Source organism: Crinia signifera, chromosome 4 (assembly GCF_055691185.1).
Source record: "Crinia signifera chromosome 4, ASM5569118v1, whole genome shotgun sequence".
Taxonomy (NCBI): domain Eukaryota; kingdom Metazoa; phylum Chordata; class Amphibia; order Anura; family Myobatrachidae; genus Crinia; species Crinia signifera.
This window is the reverse complement of record NC_139220.1, coordinates 7,522,943-7,547,201: the sequence shown is the minus strand read 5'-3', so window position 1 is coordinate 7,547,201 and position 24,259 is coordinate 7,522,943. Positions and strand designations below refer to the sequence as shown.

The following is a 24,259-nucleotide window of genomic DNA, read 5'->3' as shown; positions in this document are numbered from 1 at the left end:
GTGAGCCCAGCAGTAATGTTCAGACCATTACAGGTGTGCAGGCAGCAGTAATGTTCCGACCATTGTACAGGTGTGCGCCCAGCAGTAATATCCCGACCATTGTACAGGTGTGCAGGCAGCAGTAATGTTCCGACCATTGTACAGGTGTGCGCCCAGCAGTAATATCCTGACCATTGTACAGGTGTGCGCCCAGCAGTAATATCCCGACCATTGTACAGGTGTGCGCCCAGCAGTAATTTCCAGACCATTGTACAGGTGTGCGCCCAGCAGTAATATCCCGACCATTGTACAGGTGTGCGCCCAGCAGTAATTTCCAGACCATTGTACAGGTGTGCGCCCAGCAGTAATATCCCGACCATTGTACAGGTGTGCGCCCAGCAGTAATATCCCGACCATTGTACAGGTGTGCGCCCAGCAGTAATTTCCAGACCATTGTACAGGTGTGTGCCCAGCAGTAATGTCCCGACCATTGTACAGGTGTGCGCCCAGCAGTAATTTCCCGACCATTGTACAGGTGTGCGCCCAGCAGTAATGTCCCGACCATTGTACAGGTGTGCGCCCAGCAGTAATTTCCCGACCATTGTACAGGTGTGCAGGCAGCAGTAATGTCCCGACCATTGTACAGGTGTGCAGGCAGCAGTAATATCCTGACCATTGTACAGGTGTGCGCCCAGCAGTAATTTCCAGACCATTGTACAGGTGTGCGCCCAGCAGTAATATCCCGAACATTGTACAGGTGTGCGCCCAGTCATTCTAGCATAGTACATTGCTAATGAGGGAGAAATGTTATAGAAAATTCTATATAGTGCCTCATGGTTACCATGGTAACCACAATCACATGATCTAATGATAAGAGGGGTTTAGGAACACCTGACTGTCTGCACTGTGAAATTCTCCTCTCCCACCCCCTCTTACATCACAGGGAGCCTGTGTTTCTCTAGCGAAGTGACTGTCTGACAGCCATACTTGTTTTCCCTCCAGAGATATTTTGAAAAGAGTTACTGTTTTGTAGCTACGCCAAATGATGACCAATTGAATTCTTACATTTACTGAAGTGAAAATAATCCTGTGTGGGTGTGGAACTGCTGCTCTGATTGACTCACACAACACAGTGTGACTGCACACTTGTACGTGACTCGTACCACATGATAAATGTTATTTCAGTTACCGTTTCCTCTGCAGATTTTGCCGATATATTTATCTGGATTATCTCAATGCTAACAGTCTGCAGAGTGGTAAATCATGTGTCGCACAGCACCGGGCATAGGAAGCGACACGCTTCACAACCAACCAACTCTGGCAATTGGGATACGCTCCTGAGATGACGCAGATAACATCCCGCGCGTATAACGAGCCCTCTCTGGCACCAACCTTTGTGGAATGTGACGTTGTTGGGAGATAATTGAAGAAAAAATCTCAATGGTTGATATAAAAATATGAAAGAGCGGTCGGTCGAATACAGGGAGGTAAACGAGGGTACAAACTCTTGGGGCTCAGGAATGTTTTTGGGATGAACCTTATGTAACAAAAAGATCTGCCACAGATAAGGGTCTGGGAAGGGGGGCTTAGGTTTAGGCTGGGGGGGTGTGAATTATGGATCCTCTTTGTGGATTCTCCATATCGGAATGTCGGGATATTGTATGCATCTCTTCAGCATGTGCACATGTTCCACTTTGCATGATTTTAATAATATTTTGCTTGTTAAATAGACCGCTAGTGCTGTGTACACACGGGGGAGATATATTGCTCAGTTTCTACTTTACATCAGCGACAAGAGATGGTCGCTGATGAAAAAGAAACTGCCGGGGGGAGCCCAGCAGTGGTAATCAGCTGGTCGCAGGAGCATGTTCCTGCGACCAGCGATCACCACAGGGGCAAAAACGGGAGCGCGCACCCGGCGATATATCGACGGTGCACACTCTAATTGCGGGCAATATGGTCGCTCAGCGACCATATTTCCCGCAATTTTGCACAAAATCGCCCCTGTGTGTACGCACCTTGGCTTAGTCCCAATAACCTGTGGGGTCGCAGCAGGGGCCGATTGCGGGTACCAGATGCAGGGTTACCTCCATTTTGCATTGACCACACCCTTTACGCTTTCCTGTGATTATCCCACCTATACTCAACCAATGATGTGCTGCGCTATATAAGAAACTGTAAATAATGATGTTGTCTCACAGCTTTCCCTACTTTTGTCATAGAGACAAAAATCTGCAGTGTACCACAAGGTGGCGCCATCTACTAATCCTCAGTATACCACAATGTGGCGCCATCTACTAATCCCCCGTATACCACAAGGTGGCGCCATCGATTAATCCTCAGTATACCACAAGGTGGCGCCATCTACAAATCCCCAGTATACCACAAGGTGGCGCCATCTACTAACGATTCCGTGTTGGTTGCACTGTATATTTACTCATGAGATAATGGGCGGGAAGCACTAAAGAAAGAATGCAGTAAAAACAAATAAACAAACCTGTTTTTGGAGCAGATTGACTCTTAATCCATTTATTTCTTAACAGTTTCTTATATAGCAGCAGATTTCATTGAGCTTTAAATAGGAGACAGTGATACAACAAACAGACAGTCAAAGGTATGAGGGCCCTGCTCGCAAGCTTACAATCTATAGGTCGACATGGGTAAGGTTGACACAAATATTAGATAAACAATGTACGGTCAAAAGGTCGACATGAGTTTTTCCCATTTTTCTTTCTACCCAACTTTTCACGTCAGTCGACATGGACACCATATCAGTGCCCCCGTCCCCTCGTGTGGCTCGCTGCAAGCGGCACACTGATATATTCTCCCTCCATTCCCTATTGGATGGTAGGGTTTGAAAAAAACGCCCGTCGGCACAAGTCGGCTCATGAAAACGGGGTTTCTCTCCCGCGTATTGATGCCCTGAGGACGGGGATATTTCCCGAAAGCGCTTGGCGCTATAATACACTTTGTTTTTTCATGTTCATTTGACTGAATTGACTTCTTTGGTTTGAGTGCCGCCCCCCAGCTGGAATCTCTTGTATTTTTGGGAAGGCACCTCTTGTGACTTTATCTATTCGAGTGCCAGCATATTGGAGTAATATAAATATATATATATATGAATGAGACGTAATGATTGCACCCCCCACCCCCTCTAATGCAGGTAAATCTCAGCACGGTAGCACCTCTCATTACAAGCATCTGGGGGTGCAGGCTGGAGCCCCTTTTCCTATGTACACCAATAGTAAATATCAACAGCCACTTATTAACAGTGATCTCTCACTCCCTCCCCGAAAGGCCACCTTCTGTGACGCTGGATCCAGGGCTGCCTTCCATATGGACAGGGGAAAGCCCGGAATTTCCCCTGTGAGTACACAGTCACACCAGCTCTGACCCCACAGGGTGTGGCTTCAAGCTTACATGGTGTGATTGTGACAGAGCACATCACACACACTGTGAAGGGGCACTGGAGCTGTCACTGTCCGTGAGAGTTAAACCTTCCGGATTTCCAGCTACTCCCATCATCTCCTACCGACACATCTTATTCCGAAACACTTCCAGCTGAGGCTTTCCCCGGTGTCTCCTATCTCCCGGAGGCCGCGGCGTACACAGGAACAGGTAATATACTCTGCAGAGACTTCCTGGCTGCACAGGTCAGGAACTGCTGAACTGCGAGTTACACAGAGCTGAGGTAATGTAGGAACAGGCCCTGGGAACGCACTGACAGCAGGGCATGTTTTCTGGCTCTCTTTGCAGAGTCGCCAGAGAAATAATCAGCACCACCTGTGGATCTTTTAAAATGTGTCAGTGAGTAATGAGTGCAGCTGAGCTCCAGCAAGGAGATATGGAAAACACGGCATTGACGATGTGTTCCGAGGGCTAGATTTGGGAATCGGGGGTCTGGGAGACACATTTGGGTTGCTGGTAACAAGTAGCCTTTGTATATAGCCAGGTGTCACAGTATAGAGATCTCCGAGCTTTACTGACATCTGTCTGAGACCTAAAATATCTGGTTACAAATGGCTTCTCCACACCCCACTTTTACCCAGCGTAAGTCAGGCCCTTATATCCTGAGGGCCTGAGACTGGGGGTATTTTGGAAAACTGGGTGGAACATCAGGACCCCCTTTAGAAGTGACCCCTATTTTCTCAGGGTTTCACGACTGGTGCCGGGGACTTGTGCAAAACCTGACACTTGTGTCCCTTCTAGAAAAATATGTTTTGCAAGTAAGAGATCCGGGGTGGGGGGTGGGGGCGCCAGGTGTGTGAGGAGATCCTGGAAGACAGGTAGAATATTAACTCTGTTGTACCATACATATAGTCCCTGACACACTTCCTGCTCATAAACTGGGCAAAGTTTCTTACCTCGCCCTCCCGGACATGTTGGGGTGTAGTGTGATGGTTGGCGGGAATGGGCCTCTGTACACCTATGCAGATATTCCATTAAAACCCAGACGTTTGTAGCTAGTGCAGTCATTTACCACATTAACAATGTATAGACCAAGCATGTCCAAACTATGGCCCTCCAGCTGTTGCGAAACTACAAGTCCCATCATGCCTTGCCACAGTTTTGCTATTAGGGAATGCTAAAACTATGGCAAGGCATGCTGGGATGTGTAGTCTCACAACAGCTGGAGACATGCCTGGTATAGAGTGTATTTCTGATTAATGTTATGTTCATTTCAACCTTTAGGAAAAAAATATATATATATTGTTACTATAGTATATAATGTATTCAGGATATTCGGAACATTAGGGTACATTTTGTAAAGTGTGATTTGGAATTGATCCCAGTCACGGAGCTGATGGATAAGTTATACTTATTGTTATAACCGCCATTATATCACTGTTATTGATAGGGGGCCCCCACAAGTCTGTTGTCCAGAGCCCCCACAGACCTTAATCCCGCCCTGAGGATGGGTCATGTGGGGCGTATCTGTGGCCAATCGCAGGTCTCTATGCAGATGATGTTACTCTTTATGGTTCTGTAACTCCCTGGGGCTGATTCAGAACTGGCGCTATCGCCTTAGCGACTGCAACTTTACTCTAATGGTGCTGGCGATGGTCGTCAGTGCATGCTTAGACACAGTCGCTGGCAGCGACACCCCCACATCTGGCTACATCCCCCTCCCACAGTTACCACCCAGAAATGCCCATCGTGACTGCATGGATCTGGTCTCTGTGCGGTACCCACCTCCGGGATCCAGTCGCTGTGAGACGCAGACAGAAATCACCCTGTACTGGATCAGTGCCCCCCTGGGTCAGGACATCTGTGTTCTATATCCAGCTGTTACTGAGGCTATAATTAGTCCTTGTCTCACTTCCCTTTTGAGGGTAGAGAAATTAACCGCTTGGTGACCTGCAATATAACCCCTGGGTGACCGGCAATGGCGCCCCTCTCAGGCTGTGTAACATACAGGTGACGTTACATACTTTTGAAAACTAGTTTCGGAGAGATTACAGTTGGTATTAGAATTTTGTACAGTGCCCCATTGAGGGGGAGTGTCATGCTCCACCCACAGGGCGTGTCTCGCGCCATATATGGACCAGAATCAGATTAAGTGGGGGGCCCAAGGTGTCAGTGCCTCCTGCCTAGGGGCCCTTTGGCCGGAGTGATACTTATTTTCTTCTATCTCAGCATATTATATGTGACAATAAATGTGGTGTCTATGCAATAACGTCCAAATGCAATTTAACCCTACTTACCGAGTTTTCAGTAAGTTTTTCATGGACATTATAAAGGAGGCACCAGAATTGGGGGGCCCTTGGGCAGGCCCTGGAAGGTGGCACCTACAAGCGCGGATGTGCACTACTACATCTGAGAGGCGTGTGATAAAACTACTTCCGTCCCAATGTAGATGAGCCCCAGAGCAGTCAGTAAGATCTCCTGTTGTAGATTATACACAGATACGTGTCAGGACTTGTCCATGTATTGTGTCGGACACGTGGTTCCATAGAAGTGGTCAGGAGAAATCTTCTATAATATGTAGCCATAGGGATTGTGCCTTATAATAACCAATGCAGGGAAATGGTAATGATGATTCCAATTGAATGTATATTTCTCGTACTTTTTTATTTTTTGTCTCCCCTCCCCCCCCCCACAAAAAAAACCTGTAATCGCCGTGTAATGTGGGTTTGGTGAAATCCGGGAGATTGCTGCTATTTTAGGAAGGCAACTATGAGGTGACCTGCAGTGGGTGCTGGAGCCTGTCACCCTGCCAGGCTGTATGACCCCCGGGTGACCTGCAGTGGGTGCTGACACCGGAGCCTGTGGCAGTGCCACCCCTGCTAGGCTGTATAACCCCCGGATGACCTGCAGTGGGTGCTGACACCGGAGCCTGTGGCAGTGCCGCCCCTGCCAGGCTGTATGACCCCCGGGTGACCTGCAGTGGGTGCTGACACCGAAGCCTGTGGCAGTGCCACCCCTGCTAGGCTGTATAACCCCCGGATGACCTGCAATGGGTGCTGACACCGGAGCCTGTGGCAGTGCTGCCCCTGCCAGGCTGTATGACCCCCGGGTGACCTGCAGTGGGTGCTGACAAAGGAGCCTGTGGCAATGCCGTGCCTGCCAGGCTGTATAACCCCCGGGTGACCTGCAGTGGGTGCTGACACCGGAGCCTGTGGCAGTGCCGCCCCTGCCAGGCTGTATGACCCCCGGGTGACCTGCAGTGGGTGCTGACACCGAAGCCTGTGGCAGTGCCACCCCTGCTAGGCTGGATGACCTGCAGTGGGTGCTGACACCGGAGTCTGTGGCAATGCCGTGCCTACCAGGCTGTATAACCCCCAGGTGACCTGCAGTGGGTGCTGACACCGGAGCCTGTGGCAGTGCCGCCCCTGCCAGGCTGTATGCCCCCCCCCCTCACCACCTCTTAACCCCTCCTTGGCAGTCTTGCATATAGACCATAACACTTTCATTGTGTCTTCCAGTCGCTGTCCCGTGCTCCGGCACAATGGTTTCGGTGCAAGAGAGCGGGATGGACGAGATCCCTCTCCACGAGGAGGAGACCACTATGGAGTACAGGGTGATGATGGCGTATGCACAAAGGACGATGTCCGCCAGTAAATACCAGAACCTTATCGGTAAGAAGACTCCCGGGCAGGAGGCAGACGAAGTCACCTGTAATGGGGAAGACCGTAACGGTGCTGTGAAAGACCGTACCCCCCGAAAAAAGAAGAAGAAGAAGAAGAGGCTGCCTAAATGGGTGATCCCCCAATGTCTGCGACCCCCAAGAGATATGGAGTGTAAAGTACGCAGCGCACCAGGTGACTGATGTGAAGGGGTTAATAACACATTTCCACTTATTTGGAGACGTTGCCTATAGCAACCAATAAGTAAGGCATGTCCAACCTGGGCCCTCCAGCTGTTGTGAAACTACACATCCCAGCATGCCTTGCAATAGTTTTAGAATTCCCTAATAGCAAAATTGTGGCAAGGCATGCTGGGACTTGTTGGAGGGCCAAGGGTGGACATGCCTACAATAAGCTATGGCCAGCCTGATCCCCTGTTGTGTTTTATGTTTGCGTGATGCGATGTGTGATGTGGGATGCGATGTGTGATGCGATGTGTGATGTGTGATGCGATGTGTGCTGCGTGATGCAATGTGGGATGCAATGTGGGATGCGATGTGTGCTGCGTGATGCGATGTGTGCTGCGTGATGCGATGTGTGCTGTGTGATGCGATGTGTGCTGCGTGATGCGATGTGTGCTGCGTGATGCGATGTGTGCTGCGTGATGCGATGTGTGCTGCGTGATGCGATGTGTGATGCGATGTGTGATGCGATGTGCTGTGTGATGCGATGTGTGCTGCGTGATGCGATGTGTGATGCGATGTGTGATGCGATGTGCTGTGTGCTGCGTGATGTGATGCGATGTGTGATGCGATGTGTGATGCGTGATGCGATGTGCTGTGTGCTGCGTGATGCGATCTGTTGCGTGATGCGATGTGTGCTGCGCTGCATGATGCGATTTGTGATGCGATGTGTGATGCGTGATGCGATGTGTGCTGCGTGATGCAATGTGTGCTGCGTGATGCGATGTGTGCTGCGATGTATGCTGCGATGTGTACTACGAAGTGTGCTGCGTGATGCGCTGCGTGATGCGATGTGTGCTGCGTGATGCGATGTGTGCTGCATGATGCGATGTGTGATGCGATGTGTGATGCGATGCGTGATGCGATGCGTGCTGCATGATGCGCTGCGTGATGCGATGTGTGCTGCATGATGCGATGTGTGATGTGATGCGCTGCGTGATGTGATGCGATGTGTGCTGCGTGATGCGATGTGTGATGCGATGCGTGATGCGATGTTTGCTGCGTGATGCGCTGCGTGATGCGATGTGTGCTGCGTGATGCGATGCGTGCTGCGTGATGCGCTGCGTGATGCGATGTGTGCTGCGTGATGCGATGCGTGCTGCATGATGCGCTGCGTGATGCGATGTGTGCTGCGTGATGCGATGTGTGCTGCATGATGCGATGTGTGATGCGATGTGTGCTGTGTGATGCGATGCGTGATGCGATGTGTGCTGCATGATGTGATGTGTGATGTGATGTGATGCGATGTGTGCTGCGATGTGTGATGTGATGTGTGCTGTGTGATGCGATGCGTGATGCGATGTTTGCTGCGTGATGCGCTGCGTGATGCGATGTGTGCTGCGTGATGCGATGTGTGATGCGCTGCGTGATGCGATGTGTGCTGCGTGATGCGATGTGTGATGCGATGTGTGATGCGTGATGCGATGTGCTGTGTGATGCGATGTGTGCTGCGTGATGCGATGTGTGATGCGATGTGTGATGCGATGTGCTGTGTGCTGCGTGATGTGATGCGATGTGTGATGCGATGCGTGATGCGATGTGCTGTGTGCTGCGTGATGCGATGTGTGCTGCGTGATGCGATGTGTGCTGCGCTGCATGATGCGATGTGTGATGCGATGTGTGATGCGTGATGCGATGTGTGCTGCGTGATGCAATGTGTGCTGCGTGATGCGATGTGTGCTGCGATGTATGCTGCGATGTGTACTACGATGTGTGCTGCGTGATGCGCTGCGTGATGCGATGTGTGCTGCGTGATGCGATGTGTGCTGCATGATGCGATGTGTGATGCGATGTGTGCTGTGTGATGCGATGCGTGATGCGATGTTTGCTGCGTGATGCGCTGCGTGATGCGATGTGTGCTGCATGATGCGATGTGTGATGTGATGCGCTGCGTGATGTGATGTTTGCGTGATGCGATGTGTGATGTGGGATGCGATGTGTGATGCGATGTGTGATGTGTGATGCGATGTGTGCTGCGTGATGCAATGTGGGATGCAATGTGGGATGCGATGTGTGCTGCGTGATGCGATGTGTGCTGCGTGGTGTGCTGTGTGATGCGATGTGTGCTGTGTGATGCGATGTGTGCTGTGTGATGCGATGTGTGCTGCGTGATGCGATGTGTGCTGCGTGATGCGATGCGTGATGCGATGTGTGATGCGATGTGTGATGCGATGTGCTGTGTGATGCGATGTGTGCTGCGTGATGCGATGTGTGATGCGATGTGTGATGCGATGTGCTGTGTGCTGCGTGATGTGATGCGATGTGTGATGCGATGTGTGATGCGTGATGCGATGTGCTGTGTGCTGCGTGATGCGATGTGTGCTGCGTGATGCGATGTGTGCTGCGCTGCATGATGCGATTTGTGATGCGATGTGTGATGCGTGATGCGATGTGTGCTGCGTGATGCAATGTGTGCTGCGTGATGCAATGTGTGCTGCGTGATGCAATGTGTGCTGCGATGTATGCTGCGATGTGTACTACGAAGTGTGCTGCGTGATGCGCTGCGTGATGCGATGTGTGCTGCGTGATGCGATGTGTGCTGCATGATGCGATGTGTGATGCGATGTGTGCTGTGTGATGCGATGCGTGATGCGATGCGTGCTGCATGATGCGCTGCGTGATGCGATGTGTGCTGCATGATGCGATGTGTGATGTGATGCGCTGCGTGATGTGATGCGATGTGTGCTGCGTGATGCGATGTGTGATGCGATGTGTGCTGCGTGATGCGATGCGTGCTGCATGATGCGCTGCGTGATGCGATGTGTGCTGCGTGATGCGATGCGTGCTGCATGATGCGCTGCGTGATGCGATGTGTGCTGCGTGATGCGATGTGTGCTGCATGATGCGATGTGTGATGCGATGTGTGCTGTGTGATGCGATGCGTGATGCGATGTGTGCTGCATGATGCGATGTGTGATGTGATGTGATGTGTGCTGCGATGTGTGATGCGATGTGTGCTGTGTGATGCGATGCGTGATGCGATGTTTGCTGCGTGATGCGCTGCGTGATGCGATGTGTGCTGCATGATGCGCTGCGTGATGCGATGTGTGCTGCGTGATGCGATGTGTGATGCGATGTGTGATGCGTGATGCGATGTGCTGTGTGATGCGATGTGTGCTGCGTGATGCGATGTGTGATGCGATGTGTGATGCGATGTGCTGTGTGCTGCGTGATGTGATGCGATGTGTGATGCGATGTGTGATGCGTGATGCGATGTGCTGTGTGCTGCGTGATGCGATGTGTGCTGCGTGATGCGATGTGTGCTGCGCTGCATGATGCGATGTGTGATGCGATGTGTGATGCGTGATGCGATGTGTGCTGCGTGATGCAATGTGTGCTGCGTGATGCGATGTGTGCTGCGATGTATGCTGCGATGTGTACTACGATGTGTGCTGCGTGATGCGCTGCGTGATGCGATGTGTGCTGCGTGATGCGATGTGTGCTGCATGATGCGATGTGTGATGCGATGTGTGCTGTGTGATGCGATGCGTGATGCGATGTTTGCTGCGTGATGCGCTGCGTGATGCGATGTGTGCTGCATGATGCGATGTGTGATGTGATGCGCTGCGTGATGTGATGCGATGTGTGCTGCGTGATGCGATGTGTGATGCGATGTGTGCTGTGTGATGCGATGCGTGATGCGATGTTTGCTGCGTGATGCGCTGCGTGATGCGATGTGTGCTGCATGATGCGATGTGTGATGTGATGCGATGTGTGCTGCGTGATGCGATGTGTGCTGCGCTGCATGATGCGATGTGTGATGCGTTGTGTGATGCGTGATGCGATGTGTGCTGCGTGATGCGATGTGTGCTGCGTGATGCAATGTGTGCTGCGTGATGCGATGTGTGCTGCGATGTATGCTGCGATGTGTACTACGATGTGTGATGCGTGATGCGATGTGTGCTGCGTGATGCGATGTGTGCTGCGTGATGCGATGTGTGATGCGCTGCATGATGCGATGTGTGATGCGATGTGTGCTGCGTGATGCGATGTGTGCTGCGATGTGTGCTGAGTGATGCAATGTGTGCTGCGTGATGCGATGTGTGCTGCGATGTATGCTGCGATGTGTAATACGATGTGTGCTGCGTGATGCGCTGCGTGATGCGATGTGTGATGCGATGTGTGCTGTGTGATGCGATGCGTGATGCGATGTTTGCTGCGTGATGCGCTGCGTGATGCGATGTGTGCTGCATGATGCGATGTGTGATGTGATGCGCTGCGTGATGTGATGCGATGTGTGCTGCGTGATGCGATGTGTGCTGCGATGTGTGATGCGATGTGTGCTGTGTGATGCGATGCGTGATGCGATGTTTGCTGCGTGATGCGCTGCGTGATGCGATGTGTGCTGCGTGATGCGATGTGTGCTGCATGATGCGCTGCGTGATGCGATGTGTGCTGCGTGATGCGATGTGTGCTGCATGATGCGATGTGTGATACGATGTGTGCTGTGTGATGCGATGCGTGATGCGATGTGTGCTGCATGATGCGATGTGTGATGTGATGTGATGCGATGTGTGCTGCGATGTGTGATGCGATGTGTGCTGTGTGATGCGATGCGTGATGCGATGTTTGCTGCGTGATGCGATGCGTGATGCGATGTTTGCTGCGTGATGCGCTGCGTGATGCGATGTGTGCTGCATGATGCGATGTGTGATACGATGTGTGCTGTGTGATGCGATGCGTGATGCGATGTGTGCTGCATGATGCGATGTGTGATGTGATGTGATGCGATGTGTGCTGCGATGTGTGATGCGATGTGTGCTGTGTGATGCGATGCGTGATGCGATGTGTGCTGTGTGATGCGATGCGTGATGCGATGTTTGCTGCGTGATGCGCTGCGTGATGCGATGTGTGCTGCGTGATGCGATGTGTGCTGCATGATGCGCTGCATGATGCGATGTGTGATGCGATGTTTGCTGCGTGATGCGATGTGTGCTGCATGATGCGATGTGTGATGTGATGCGCTGCGTGATGTGATGCGATGTGTGCTGCATGATGCAATGTGTGATGTGATGCGCTGCGTGATGTGATGCGATGTGTGCTGTGTGCTGCGTGATGTGATGCGATGTGTGCTGCGATGTGTGCTGCGATGTGTGATGCGTGATGCGATGTGTGATGCGTGATGCGATGTGTGATGCGTGATGCGCTGCGTGATGCGATGTGTGCTGCGTGATGCGATGTGTGCTGCATGATGCGCTGCGTGATGCGATGTGTGCTGCGTGATGCGATGTGTGCTGCATGATGCGATGTGTGCTGTGTGATGCGATGTGTGCTGCATGATGCGATGTGTGATGTGATGTGATGCGATGTGTGCTGCGATGTGTGATGCGATGTGTGCTGTGTGATGCGATGCGTGATGCGATGTTTGCTGCGTGATGCGCTGCGTGATGCGATGTGTGCTGCGTGATGCGATGTGTGCTGCATGATGCGCTGCGTGATGCGATGTGTGCTGCGTGATGCGATGTGTGCTGCATGATGCGATGTGTGATGCGATGTTTGCTGCGTGATGCGCTGCGTGATGCAATGTGTGCTGCATGATGCGATGTGTGATGTGATGCGCTGCGTGATGTGATGCGATGTGTGCTGCATGATGCGATGTGTGATGTGATGCGCTGCGTGATGTGATGCGATGTGTGCTGCGATGTGTGCTGCGATGTGTGCTGCGTGATGCGCTGTGTGCTGCGATGTGTGATGCGATGTGTGATGCGTGATGCAATGTGTGATGCGTTGCGTGCTGCGATGTGTGATGCGCTGTGTGATGCAATGCGTGATGCGCTGTGTGATGCGATGTGTGATGCGATGTGTGCTGTGTGCTGCGATGTGTGATGCGCTGTGTGATGCGATGTGTGCTGTGTGCTGCGATGTGTGCTGCGATGTGTGATGCGCTGCGTGATGTGCTGCGATGCGTGACGGGGGAATCTGGACGATTTTATTTAAAGTTGTTTATTTGTTACTATATAACGAGCTCCTGCCATTAATAACGCGATGCTGATATAACGAGTGTTACCTGTGTGCAGGAGGGAACCCAGATGTGGAACGTACCAGCGCCATCGCCCGGAGGGTACAAGCTATTATCCAGAGGATCACCGCGCACAGCCAGGGGGCGGACGGGTTCAGGAGCATGGGTCGGATGAACAGTGTCCAGGCGGACGGAGAGGGTAAGAGCTCTCACCCCAATATGAGCGGGCCCCTTCTCTTCTCGGACCCCCGGCGTGGCTGGTGAGACCCCCGGTGTACTACTCTACCTCTACCTTGCTACAAGGGAAATGTGAGCTGGTAACGACAAATTATAACTGATGGGCCCCAGTCCCGGGCCCCCTTTATATCCCGGCCCCCTTTCTGGAGTCCAGGCAGTCCTCCCCTTGATGGCCGCCATCCTATAGACGTTATACAGAGGAGATGGAGGCTCAGCGCACAGATATTGATAAACCAATACTATGACCATAATGGCGCAATTACAGACGGGGAACCGTATCAATGATCAGGCGTTAGTACTATACTATTAGTATCAGCACCAACGTAGGGGCCAAATCAGACCCATCTGTTGGGAGCCGAATTCATACTCGCCGAGCAGTACGTTCCAGAGGGAGCGGGCCTGAGCGGACAGGGGGCTGGAGCAGGGTAACGGGCAGCTGACATCACAAGTTGAAAAGCAAAATGTCAACAAATGAAAGGCCGACACGAGTTTTTCCCATTTTTGGGGTGTCAGTGCCGACACCTGAGTACGCGGACCCCTGAATTAGTATACTGCATCCGCTTGCCATGCTCCTCCCTCCATGACTGCGCAGCGCAGGTATTAGGACTGTATTCCGTGGGAACCGGAGGATAATCACTGATCCGGCCATATATGAGACCTGCGCAAATCCCAGGCGAGTTAGGGTCACATGGGCAGGGCCTGGGGCTAGGAGTGGGAGAGGTGTGGCCAGTGCTGTGGGGGTGTGGTCAGTGCCAGGCTCTTCACTATCAGGTCCTGGTGATGGCGGGTGCCGGACGCGTTCCCGACAGTCATTTACCCGACGTCGGGATCCCGACAGTAATTTACCCGACCCCGAATGTCAAAATGCCGACTGCCGGGTGCCCGACAGCCACCAGCTATTCTCCCTTGTGGAGGGCCACGACCCCCATAGGGGGAGAATAGAATAGGCCCGCAAGGGGCTTTTTTGCCCTTGCCATGCTGTCTGAGTCCTGCCAGTCGGGATCCCATACCACACCCGTGATGGCGGTCTGGAGCTTCAGCCCTGTTTGGCCCATTGGTAATTTGGCCCCTTACTATATTTGTTAGGGTGTGTGATACTTTGTGTTCCTTGTCCATTCCACCATTGGTGCGTCTCGCCCTCACGACTCGCCCTCTTTTTCAGGTGAAGATGAGTTAATAGCGAAGATTGTGGAGATTCTGCGGTCGTCGGGCGACGCCTTGAACGAGCAGGTGAGACACGTCCTGGGGTCCTCATTCCATGCCCAGGGGATAGTGTATGAATCCTTGGAGAGAGATAAAGTACCGACCACTTAGCATCTACCCCCATGTTACAGGCTGTGTCTGCAAAATGGTAGGATCTGATTGGTTGGTTTGATACCCCCTCGGTATCTGGCTGATGCATTTACAATCAATAGGCCGACATGTAAAGGTAGACGGCGTTTTTAAAATTAATTACAAAAATTGCGGGACATTAACATCGACTGTAAAGTGTGCCGGGTGTAGTGGCGCGAGACGCCAAGCCAACCCCTCCTTTTTTAATGTTGACCATTTGCGTGTGTCAGCTTTTTTTCAATGTTGACTTATTAACTGTTAACCTTGGCAGTGTAGACCTTTCCATCTGCTCCCTCCCCCTTCACAGGGAGGAAATAGCTGCAGCTGGCAGTGACACGTACACAACATACAATCATGTGACCAGCGAACAATAACTAACACAGGGGCAGTGTGTAATAACAAGGGGGGGTTCAAGGACAGTGTGTAGTAACATGGGGGGGGGGGGGTATTTCAGGGTCAGTGTGTGATAACATGGGGGGGGGGATTTCAGGGTCAGTGTGTGATAACATGGGGGGGGGATTTCAGTGTCAGTGTGTGATAACATGGGGGGGGATTTAAGGGTCAGTGTGTGATAACAGGGGGGGGGGAATTTCAGGGTCAGTGTGTGATAACATGGGGGGGGATTTCAGGGTCAGTGTGTAATAACAAGGGTGGGGGGGATTTCAGGGTTAGCGTGTGATAACATGGGGGGGATTTCAGGGTCAGTGTGTGATAACATGGGGGGGGGGATTTCGGGGTCAGTGTGTGATAACATGGGGGGGGGGAATTTCAGGGTCTGTGTGTGATAACATGGGGGGGATTTCAGGGTCAGTGTGTGATAACATGGGGGGGGATTTCGGGGTCAGTGTGTGATAACATGGGGGGGGGAATTTCAGGGTCTGTGTGTGATAACATGGGGGGGATTTCAGGGTCCGTGTGTGATAACAGGGGGGGATTTCAGGGTCAGTGTGTGATAACATGGGGGGGGATTTCAGGGTCAGTGTGTGATAACATGGGGGGGGTTTCGGGGTCTGTGTGTGATAACATGGGGGGAGATTTCGGGGTCTGTGTGTGATAACATGGGGGGGGGATTTCAGAGTCAGTGTGTGATAACATGGGGGGGGGGATTTCGGGGTCAGTGTGTGATAACATGGGGGGGGTTTCGGGGTCTGTGTGTGATAACATGGGGGGGATTTTGGGGTCAGCGTGTGATAACATGGGGGGGATTTCAGGGTCAGTGTGTGATAACAGGGGGGGGATTTCAGGGTCTGTGTGTGATAACATGGGGGTTGATTTCAGGGTCAGTGTGTGATAACATGGGGGGGATTTCAGGGTCAGTGTGTGGTAACATGGGGGGGGGGATTTCAGGGTCAGTGTGTGATAACAGGGGGGGGGATTTAGGGGTCTGTATGTGATAACATGGGGGGATTTCAGGGTCAGTGTGTGATAACATGGGGGGGGATTTCAGGGTCTGTGTGTAATAACAAGGGTGGGGGGATTTCAGGTTCAGTGTGTGATAACATGGGGGGGGGATTTCAGGGTCAGTGTGTGATAACATGGGGGGGTTGATTTCAGGGTCAGTGTGTGATAACATGGGGGGGGTCAGTGTCAGTGTGTGATAACATGGGGGCGGGGGGGATTTCAGGGTCAGTGTGTGATAACATGGGGGGGTCAGTGTCAGTGTGTGATAACATGGGGGCGGGGGGGATTTCAGGGTCAGTGTGTGATAACATGGGCGGGGATTTCAGGGTCAGTGTGTGATAACATGGGGGGGGGGGGGGGATTTCAGGGTCAGTGTGTGATAACATGGGGGGGGGGGGGGGTTTGTAATGCACTATTAGTATGATTCCAATAATGTACCCCTTGGTTTTCTTAATAGATTATTTTATGAAGGTCAATACATTTATATTAAGAGTAATTCCCGAGTGCGTCCCTGCATTTTCTGGTGTGAAAGGGGTGTTAGAGAGAATAAATCAGAAGATGATAGAAATAGTCACCGTTTGGAAGATCCCGATAAAACAGTTCCTAACTTTCCTACACAGCGCAGTTTGTGCAGTTTGTAGTTTTTACGTTGCACATTTCTAAGATTTCCGGTGGGGAGAAAGTCCATTATACTCCTGGTAATTCAGCTGTCTGCGCGTTAGAATAGATATCTCTGAACAATTAGATCCACAGGGCTGGGTTCTGTCTGTGGCCGAAAAGTCTGTTCACAAAGTTAAGTGATATGTGCTGCAGACAGTGGGGCAGATGTAATAAGCCTGGAGAAGAGATAACCTGGAGATAACGCAGCAGCCAATCAACTCCCAACCGTCATAATTCAAACACAGCTGATTGGTTGGGGCGTTATCTCCTTCCACTTTGGGCCAGATGTATCAAGCTTCAAAAAGTGATAAAATGGAGAGTGATAAATCAGCTCCTAACTGCCATGTTACAGGCTGGGTTTGAAAAATGACAGGTAAGAGCTGATGGTTTATCACTCTCCATGTTATCACTTTTTGAAGCTTAATACATCTGCCCCACTAAATGTTACCTCTGACTGTGCAGTTCCTGTAGAAGTTACTCCGGCTGAGAATTTTATAAATATTTGTGGTACTTCCTCATCTTTGCAGCAACACCTGGGTCCATGCGGGGTACGGTCATTTGGTCTACAGTATGGTGGTCAACAAGCATTGGGTCGACATGGGTCAAGGTCGACATGTCATTAAGTCGACAGTGTCTAGGTCAACATGGGGTTTTTCACTGTTTTCTTTGAGCCGACATGTGCTGACAGGCGTTATTTCATAAAATAGTGTGCCGAGCGCAGCGAGCCCCCATGCCCGAAGGCAATTGCGAGAGAAGCGAGCGGTGTGTGGGGATGTGGTGCACTTCAAACTGTGTCCATGTCAACTGTGTCGACATTCGGGTAAAAAAACTGTGAAAAGCCCCATGTTGACTTTTTGACTGTCGACCTAATGCGTGTGTCGACATAATGTCCTGTCGACCTTGACCCATGTTGACCTAGAACCATGTCAACCTTTTTCCATGTCGACCTAATGGTGTCGACCAACATACTGTAGACCAAACGATCCCAACCCGTCCACGCCACCATCTATTGCCTTTAGTAAAGTTGTGGCGAGCGCAGCACACCGCGAGGGGACAATGGCGCTATTCTGGAAGCGGCTTACGTAACTGGTGTAAGTTATGGCCGTAAAGATGAGGACGTAGCATATTTGTTTCCGCTAAAGCTCAGTTCTGTCTGTAACGCAGCTGCCTGACACCGTAATATCCCAGGCTTGCAGCCGGTGATACCTTTACCTGATATCTGTGCAGGGTCCCCACATACTGCAGCTAGGCCCGGCCTCTCTCTTTATAAGGATCTCCAGGTTTACCTCATAACCTGCCTCCTCTCACTGCCGGCTGCTGGAGTCCTTATGGTGCTCTCCATATTGCTCCTTCTGCCACTACTCACGGTGGATGCAGACATTGTAGACTACCTCACTGTCACTGCCTGTCTCTCAGCACTGGGGGTCTCCCTGGGATGTGGCCTCATACAGCCTCCATCGGTGGTAACACAGCAGCGCCCATTCTCACTGCTCTGTTCATCACCTCAGTCTCCCCTGCCCAACTGCCACTCACTCTCAACTGTCACCTCAGTCTGCCCTGCCCAACTCCCACTCACTCTCAACTGTCAGCTCAGTCTGCCCTGCCCAACTCCCACTCACTCTCAACTGTCACCTCAGTCTGCCCTGCCCAACTGACACTCACTCTCAACTGTCACCTCAGTCTGCCCTGCCCAACTGACACTCACTCTCAACTGTCACCTCAGTCTGCCCTGCCCAACTGACACTCACTCTCAACTGTCACCTCAGTCTGCCCTGCCCAACTGCCACTCACTCTCAACTGTCACCTCATTCTGCCCTGCCCAACTGCCACTCACTCTCAACTGTCACCTCAGTCTGCCCTGCCCAACTGCCACTCACTCTCAACTGTCACCTCAGTCTGCCCTGCCCAACTGCCACTCACTCTCAACTGTCACCTCAGTCTGCCCTGCCCAACTGCCACTCACTCTCAACTGTCACCTCAGTCTGCCCTGCCCAACTGCCACTCACTCTCAGCTGTCACCTCAGTCTGCCCTGCCCAACTGCCACTCACTCTCAACTGTCACCTCAGTCTGTCCTGCCCAACTGCTACTCACTCTCAACTGTCACCTCAGTCTGCCCTGCCCAACTGCCACTCACTCTCAGCTGTCACTGGTCATGTGACCAGCTCCTGACCTCTGCAATCAGTATATATTTAGCTGTGTTGTTCACGTGTTCCCAAACTGTCACCGGAAAGTCAGATTCTCTCGGGATCTTTATTCACAATGCTGCAAACTTTGGTTCCCCCCCAAGTCCTTGTTTATTAAACAGGTGGCTAACCATGGATATCCTTACAACCTGGACTGTAATGGCGGCTTGAGGACGGAAGTTGGAGACCTCTGTAATAGACAATGACTTGTGAATCCAAATTTGCAATGAATTATAGCTGAAATGCCGACGTAAAATTGTGATGACGCGGCCTTATTGACAGAAGCACAATATCACCATCGGCTGTAAGGAGCTGATTGGTTAGAGCTTTATCTCTCTCCGCTTTCCATGAACAAGGGTGGCGCAGGGTGTGCCTGGGGAAGGGCGTGTCTTTTGAAGGGTGTGTCTGGGAAAGGGCGTCTTTGGAGCAGGGTGTGTCTGGGGAAGGGCGTCTCTGGCGCAGGGTGTGTCTGGGGAAGGGCGTCTCTGGCGCAGGGTGTGCCTGGGGAAGGGCGTCTCTGGCGCAGGGTGTGTCTGGGGAAGGGCGTGTCTGGCGCAGGGTGTGTCTGGGGAAGGGCGTGTCTGGCGCAGGGTGTGCCTGGGGAAGGGCGTCTCTGGCGCAGGGTGTGTCTGGGGAAGGGCGTCTCTGGCGCAGGGTGTGCCTGGGGAAGGGCGTCTCTGGCGCAGGGCGTGTCTGGGGAAGGGCGTCTCTGGCGCAGGGCGTGTCTGGTGAAGGGCGTCTCTGGCGCAGGGCGTGTCTGGTGAAGGGCGTCTCTGGCGCAGGGTGTGTCTGGGGAAGGGCGTCTCTGGCGCAGGGTGTGCCTGGGGAAGGGCGTCTCTGGCGCAGGGTGTGTCTGGGGAAGGGCGTCTCTGGCGCAGGGTGTGTCTGGGGAAGGGCGTCTCTGGCGCAGGGTGTTCCTGGGGAAGGGCGTCTCTGGCGCAGGGTGTGCCTGAGGAAGGGCGTCTCTGGCGCAGGGTGTGCCTGAGGAAGGGCGTCTCTGGCGCAGGGTGTGTCTGGGGAAGGGCGTGTCTGGCACAGGATGTGTCTGGGGAAGGGTGTCTCTGGCGCAGGGTGTGCCTGGGGAAGGGCGTGTCTGGCGCAGGGTGTGTCTGGGGAAGGGCGTCTCTGGCGCAGGGCGTGCCTGGGGAAGGGCGTCTCTGGCGCAGGGCGTGCCTGGGGAAGGGCGTGTCTGGCGCAGGGTGTGTCTGGGGAAGGGCGTCTCTGGCGCAGGGCGTGCCTGGCGCAGGGTGTGCCTGGGGAAGGGCGTCTCTGGCGCAGGGTGTGCCTGGGGAAGGGCGTCTCTGGCGCAGGGTGTGCCTGGGGAAGGGCGTCTCTGGCGCAGGGTGTGCCTGGGGAAGGGCGTGTCTGGCGCAGGGTGTGTCTGGGGAAGGGCGTCTCTGGCGCATGGCGTGCCTGGCGCAGGGTGTGCCTGGGGAAGGGCGTCTCTGGCGCAGGGTGTGCCTGGGGAAGGGCGTCTCTGGCGCAGGGTGTGCCTGGGGAAGGGCGTCTCTGGCGCAGGGCGTGCCTGGGGAAGGGCGTCTCTGGCGCAGGGCGTGCCTGGGGAAGGGCGTCTCTGGCGCAGGGCGTGTCTGGGGAAGGGCGTCTCTGGCGCAGGGTGTGCCTGGGGAAGGGCGTCTCTGGCGCAGGGTGTGCCTGGGGAAGGGCGTCTCTGGCGCAGGGTGTGCCTGGGGAAGGGCGTCTCTGGCGCAGGGTGTGCCTGGGGAAGGGCGTCTCTGGCGCAGGGTGTGCCTGGGGAAGGGCGTCTCTGGCGCAGGGCGTGCCTGGGGAAGGGCGTTTCTGGCGCAGGGCTTGCCTGGGGAAGGGCGTCTCTGGCGCAGGGCGTGTCTGGGGAAGGGCGTCTCTGGCGCAGGGCGTGCCTGGGGAAGGGCGTCTCCGGCGCAGGGTGTGCCTGGGGAAGGGCGTCTCCGGCGCAGGGTGTGCCTGGGGAAGGGCGTCTCCGGCGCAGGGTGTGCCTGGGGAAGGGCGTCTCCGGCGCAGGGTGTGCCTGGGGAAGGGCGTCTCTGGCGCAGGGTGTGCCTGGGGAAGGGCGTGTCTGGCGCAGGGTGTGTCTGGGGAAGGGCGTCTCTGGCGCAGGGTGTGTCTGGGGAAGGGCGTCTCTGGCGCAGGGCGTGCCTGGCGCAGGATGTGCCTGGGGAAGGGCGACTCTGGCGCAGGGTGTGCCTGGGGATGGGCGTCTCTGGCGCAGGGTGTGCCTGGGGAAGGGCGTCTCTGGCGCAGGGTGTGCCAGGGGAAGGGCGTCTCTGGCGCAGGGTGTGCCTGGGGAAGGGCGTGTCTGGCGCAGGGTGTGCCTGGGGAAGGGCGTCTCTGGCGCAGGGTGTGCCTGGGGAAGGGCGTCTCTGGCGCAGGGTGTGTCTGGGGAAGGGCGTCTCTGGCGCAGGGTGTGCCTGGGGAAGGGCGTGTCTGGCGCAGGGTGTGCCTGGGGAAGGGCGTGTCTGGCGCAGGGCGTGCCTGGGGAAGGGCGTGTCTGGCACAGTTTTCCTATTGTTGTTTTGTCTTCCAGATGATGAAAGATCAGAACATTTCACAGAAACTCCAGAGCTCCTGGTCTTACGGCTTCTTCAGGAAAGTAGCAGACTGTTACGTGTCCGATACGGCACCGGCCGCGGAGTCAGAGGACCAGCAGCAGACCAGTAAAATAGCGCTGTGTATCCACGCCACCACTAAGCTCACTGCGCTAGATAATCAACCCATGAACAGAGTGCTCGGGTTTGGGGCTCGCTATCTCAAGGAAAACTACACCCCCTGGATTCAAAGCCAAGGCGGATGGGTAAGGTGATGCAGGGAAATGTTTTACTGCATAGAAATCTCATTACTCACTGACAAATTTCCAAGGTCACCAATCAGGAGGACAGGTGTACTCATTACTCACTGACACAGTTCCCAGGTCTCCCTGCAGGGGCACAAGTGCACTCATTACTCACTGACACAGTTCCCAGGTCTCCCTGCAGGGGCACAAGTGCACTCATTACTCACTGACACAGTTCTCAGGTCTCCCTGCAGGGGCACAAGTGCACTCATTACTCACTGACACAGTTCCCAGGTCTCCCTGCAGGGGCACAGGTGCACTCATTACTCACTGACAAAGTTCCCAGGTCTCCCTGCAGGGGCACAAGCGCACTCATTACTCACTGACACAGTTCCCAGGTCTCCCTGCAGGGTCACAGGTGCACTCATTACTCACTGACACAGTTCCCAGGTCACCCTGCAGGGGCACAGGTGCACTCATTACTCACTGACACAGTTCCCAGGTCTCCCTGCAGGGTCACAGGTGCACTCATTACTCACTGACACAGTTCCCAGGTCTCCCTGCAGGGGCACAGGTGCACTCATTACTCACTGACACAGTTCCCAGGTCTCCCTGCAGGGGCACAGGTGCACTCATTACTCACTGAAACATTTCCCAGGTCGCCCAACAGGTGTACTCATTACTTACAGACACAGTTCCTGAGACACCCTGTAGGTGCACAGATTACTTACTGATATATTTCCCAGGATGCCCAGCAGTGGAGTAGCTGCACTCATTACTCACTGGCACAGTTCCCAGGACACCCAGCAGGAGCACAGGTGTACTCATTACTCACTGGCACAGTTCCCAGGCCATCCACAAGGGGTGCAGGTGCGGTCATCACTCACTGACACAGTTCCCAGGTCTCCCTGCAGGGTCACAGGTGCACTCATTACTCACTGACACAGTTCCCAGGTCTCCCTGCAGGGGCACAGGTGCACTCATTACTCACTGACACAGTTCCCAGGTCTCCCTGCAGGGGCACAGGTGCACTCATTACTCACTGACACAGTTCCCAGGTCTCCCTGCAGGGTCACAGGTGCACTCATTACTCACTGACACAGTTCCCAGGTCTCCCTGCAGGGGCACAGGTGCACTCATTACTCACTGACAGTTCCCAGGTCTCCCTGCAGGGGCACAGGTGCACTCATTACTCACTGAAACATTTCCCAGGTCGCCCAACAGGTGTACTCATTACTTACAGACACAGTTCCTGAGACACCCTGTAGGTGCACAGATTACTTACTGATATATTTCCCAGGATGCCCAGCAGTGGAGTAGCTGCACTCATTACTCACTGGCACAGTTCCCAGGACACCCAGCAGGAGCACAGGTGTACTCATTACTCACTGGCACAGTTCCCAGGCCATCCACAAGGGGTGCAGGTGCGGTCATCACTCACTGACACAGTTCCCAGGTCACCCAGCAGGTGTCGCAGGTGCACTGACACATATTAAAAGATCCACAGAAGGAGATAAAATATTTCACTTGTGATTCTGTGCAAAGTATAGAAAACATGATCTGTTTGGTGGCGCCAAATATAGCACCAAAATATAAAGTGTATTATCAGTCCCTTCTATACAGAAGTCCAATTCCCTGATCACAAACGGCCAAGAAGAGACCTACATATAAAGTGATTGCACTTTTTTTTAAGTCTGACCACCAGGTGGCGCTGCTATCGCAGGTTCTCAAACTCGGTCCCCATGTTTTGCAGGTCTACTCACAGAATCGCAAGTGAAATAATTACCTCCACCTGTGGATCTTTTAAAATGCGTCAATTCACCTGTGCACCTGCTGGGTGACCTGGAAAACGTGATCTGTGTGGGGTCCTGAGGACCGAGTTTGAGAACCAGTGGCATAGATGGTTAAATAGTAAAGTAACAGAGACAAGGCTATTTATGTAGTAGTGATAATCAGTCTCACACCAGATTTTATATCTCATTTCAGGAGAAAGTTATGGGGGTTACAGGACAGCCGGAGGAGGAGGATGAGGAGGTGGAATGACCAGGCGGGAGCAGGATCCGGACACCATTGGAAATCTTCTGATCTCCGAAGACGCCGAATCCGACGGCTCATGCCAGAAAACCTGCAGGGAATCCGCCTCTTCCATTTATTACGCTCAGGAAAGGACCAAAGTTCTGGGAGAAGAGAGCCGAGCAGAGGACGGGGTGCTGGACTCCTCCATATGTCTTATTATAATGTATAAAATAGTATTTTGGGACCCGTTCTCCGTTGTAGCTGACCTGCGGCCTTATATAGAAGACTTGTATAGGACAGTCTGTATTAGCCGCAGGCTGCACAATGGTCGGATCAGACAAGCACCGTACCGGGAAATCGGGGAAAAGCTGCTGCAATCGCCAAGAGACTCCACCAATGGGAGAGGATTCTATCC

General features: G+C 53.2%; 1 protein-coding gene across 2 annotated transcripts; it reads left to right on the top strand.

Moving 5' to 3' along the window:
* The first annotated feature begins 668 nt into the window (after window positions 1-668).
* Window positions 669-24,200, top strand: BCL2L14 (BCL2 like 14). Of its 2 annotated transcripts, none has more exons than XM_083180919.1 (6): window positions 669-1,466; window positions 6,906-7,241; window positions 13,306-13,446; window positions 14,647-14,714; window positions 21,583-21,849; window positions 23,815-24,200. In XM_083180919.1, the coding sequence occupies exons 2-6, from the start codon at window positions 6,929-6,931 to the stop codon at window positions 23,869-23,871; spliced, it is 846 nt and encodes a 281-aa protein (XP_083037045.1). In that variant the 5' UTR covers window positions 669-1,466; window positions 6,906-6,928; the 3' UTR covers window positions 23,872-24,200. The 2 variants fall into 2 exon arrangements, with proteins under 2 accessions (XP_083037045.1, XP_083037044.1); XM_083180918.1 differs by lacking the exon at window positions 669-1,466 and adding an exon at window positions 3,318-3,597.
* The last annotated feature ends 59 nt before the right edge of the window (window positions 24,201-24,259 follow it).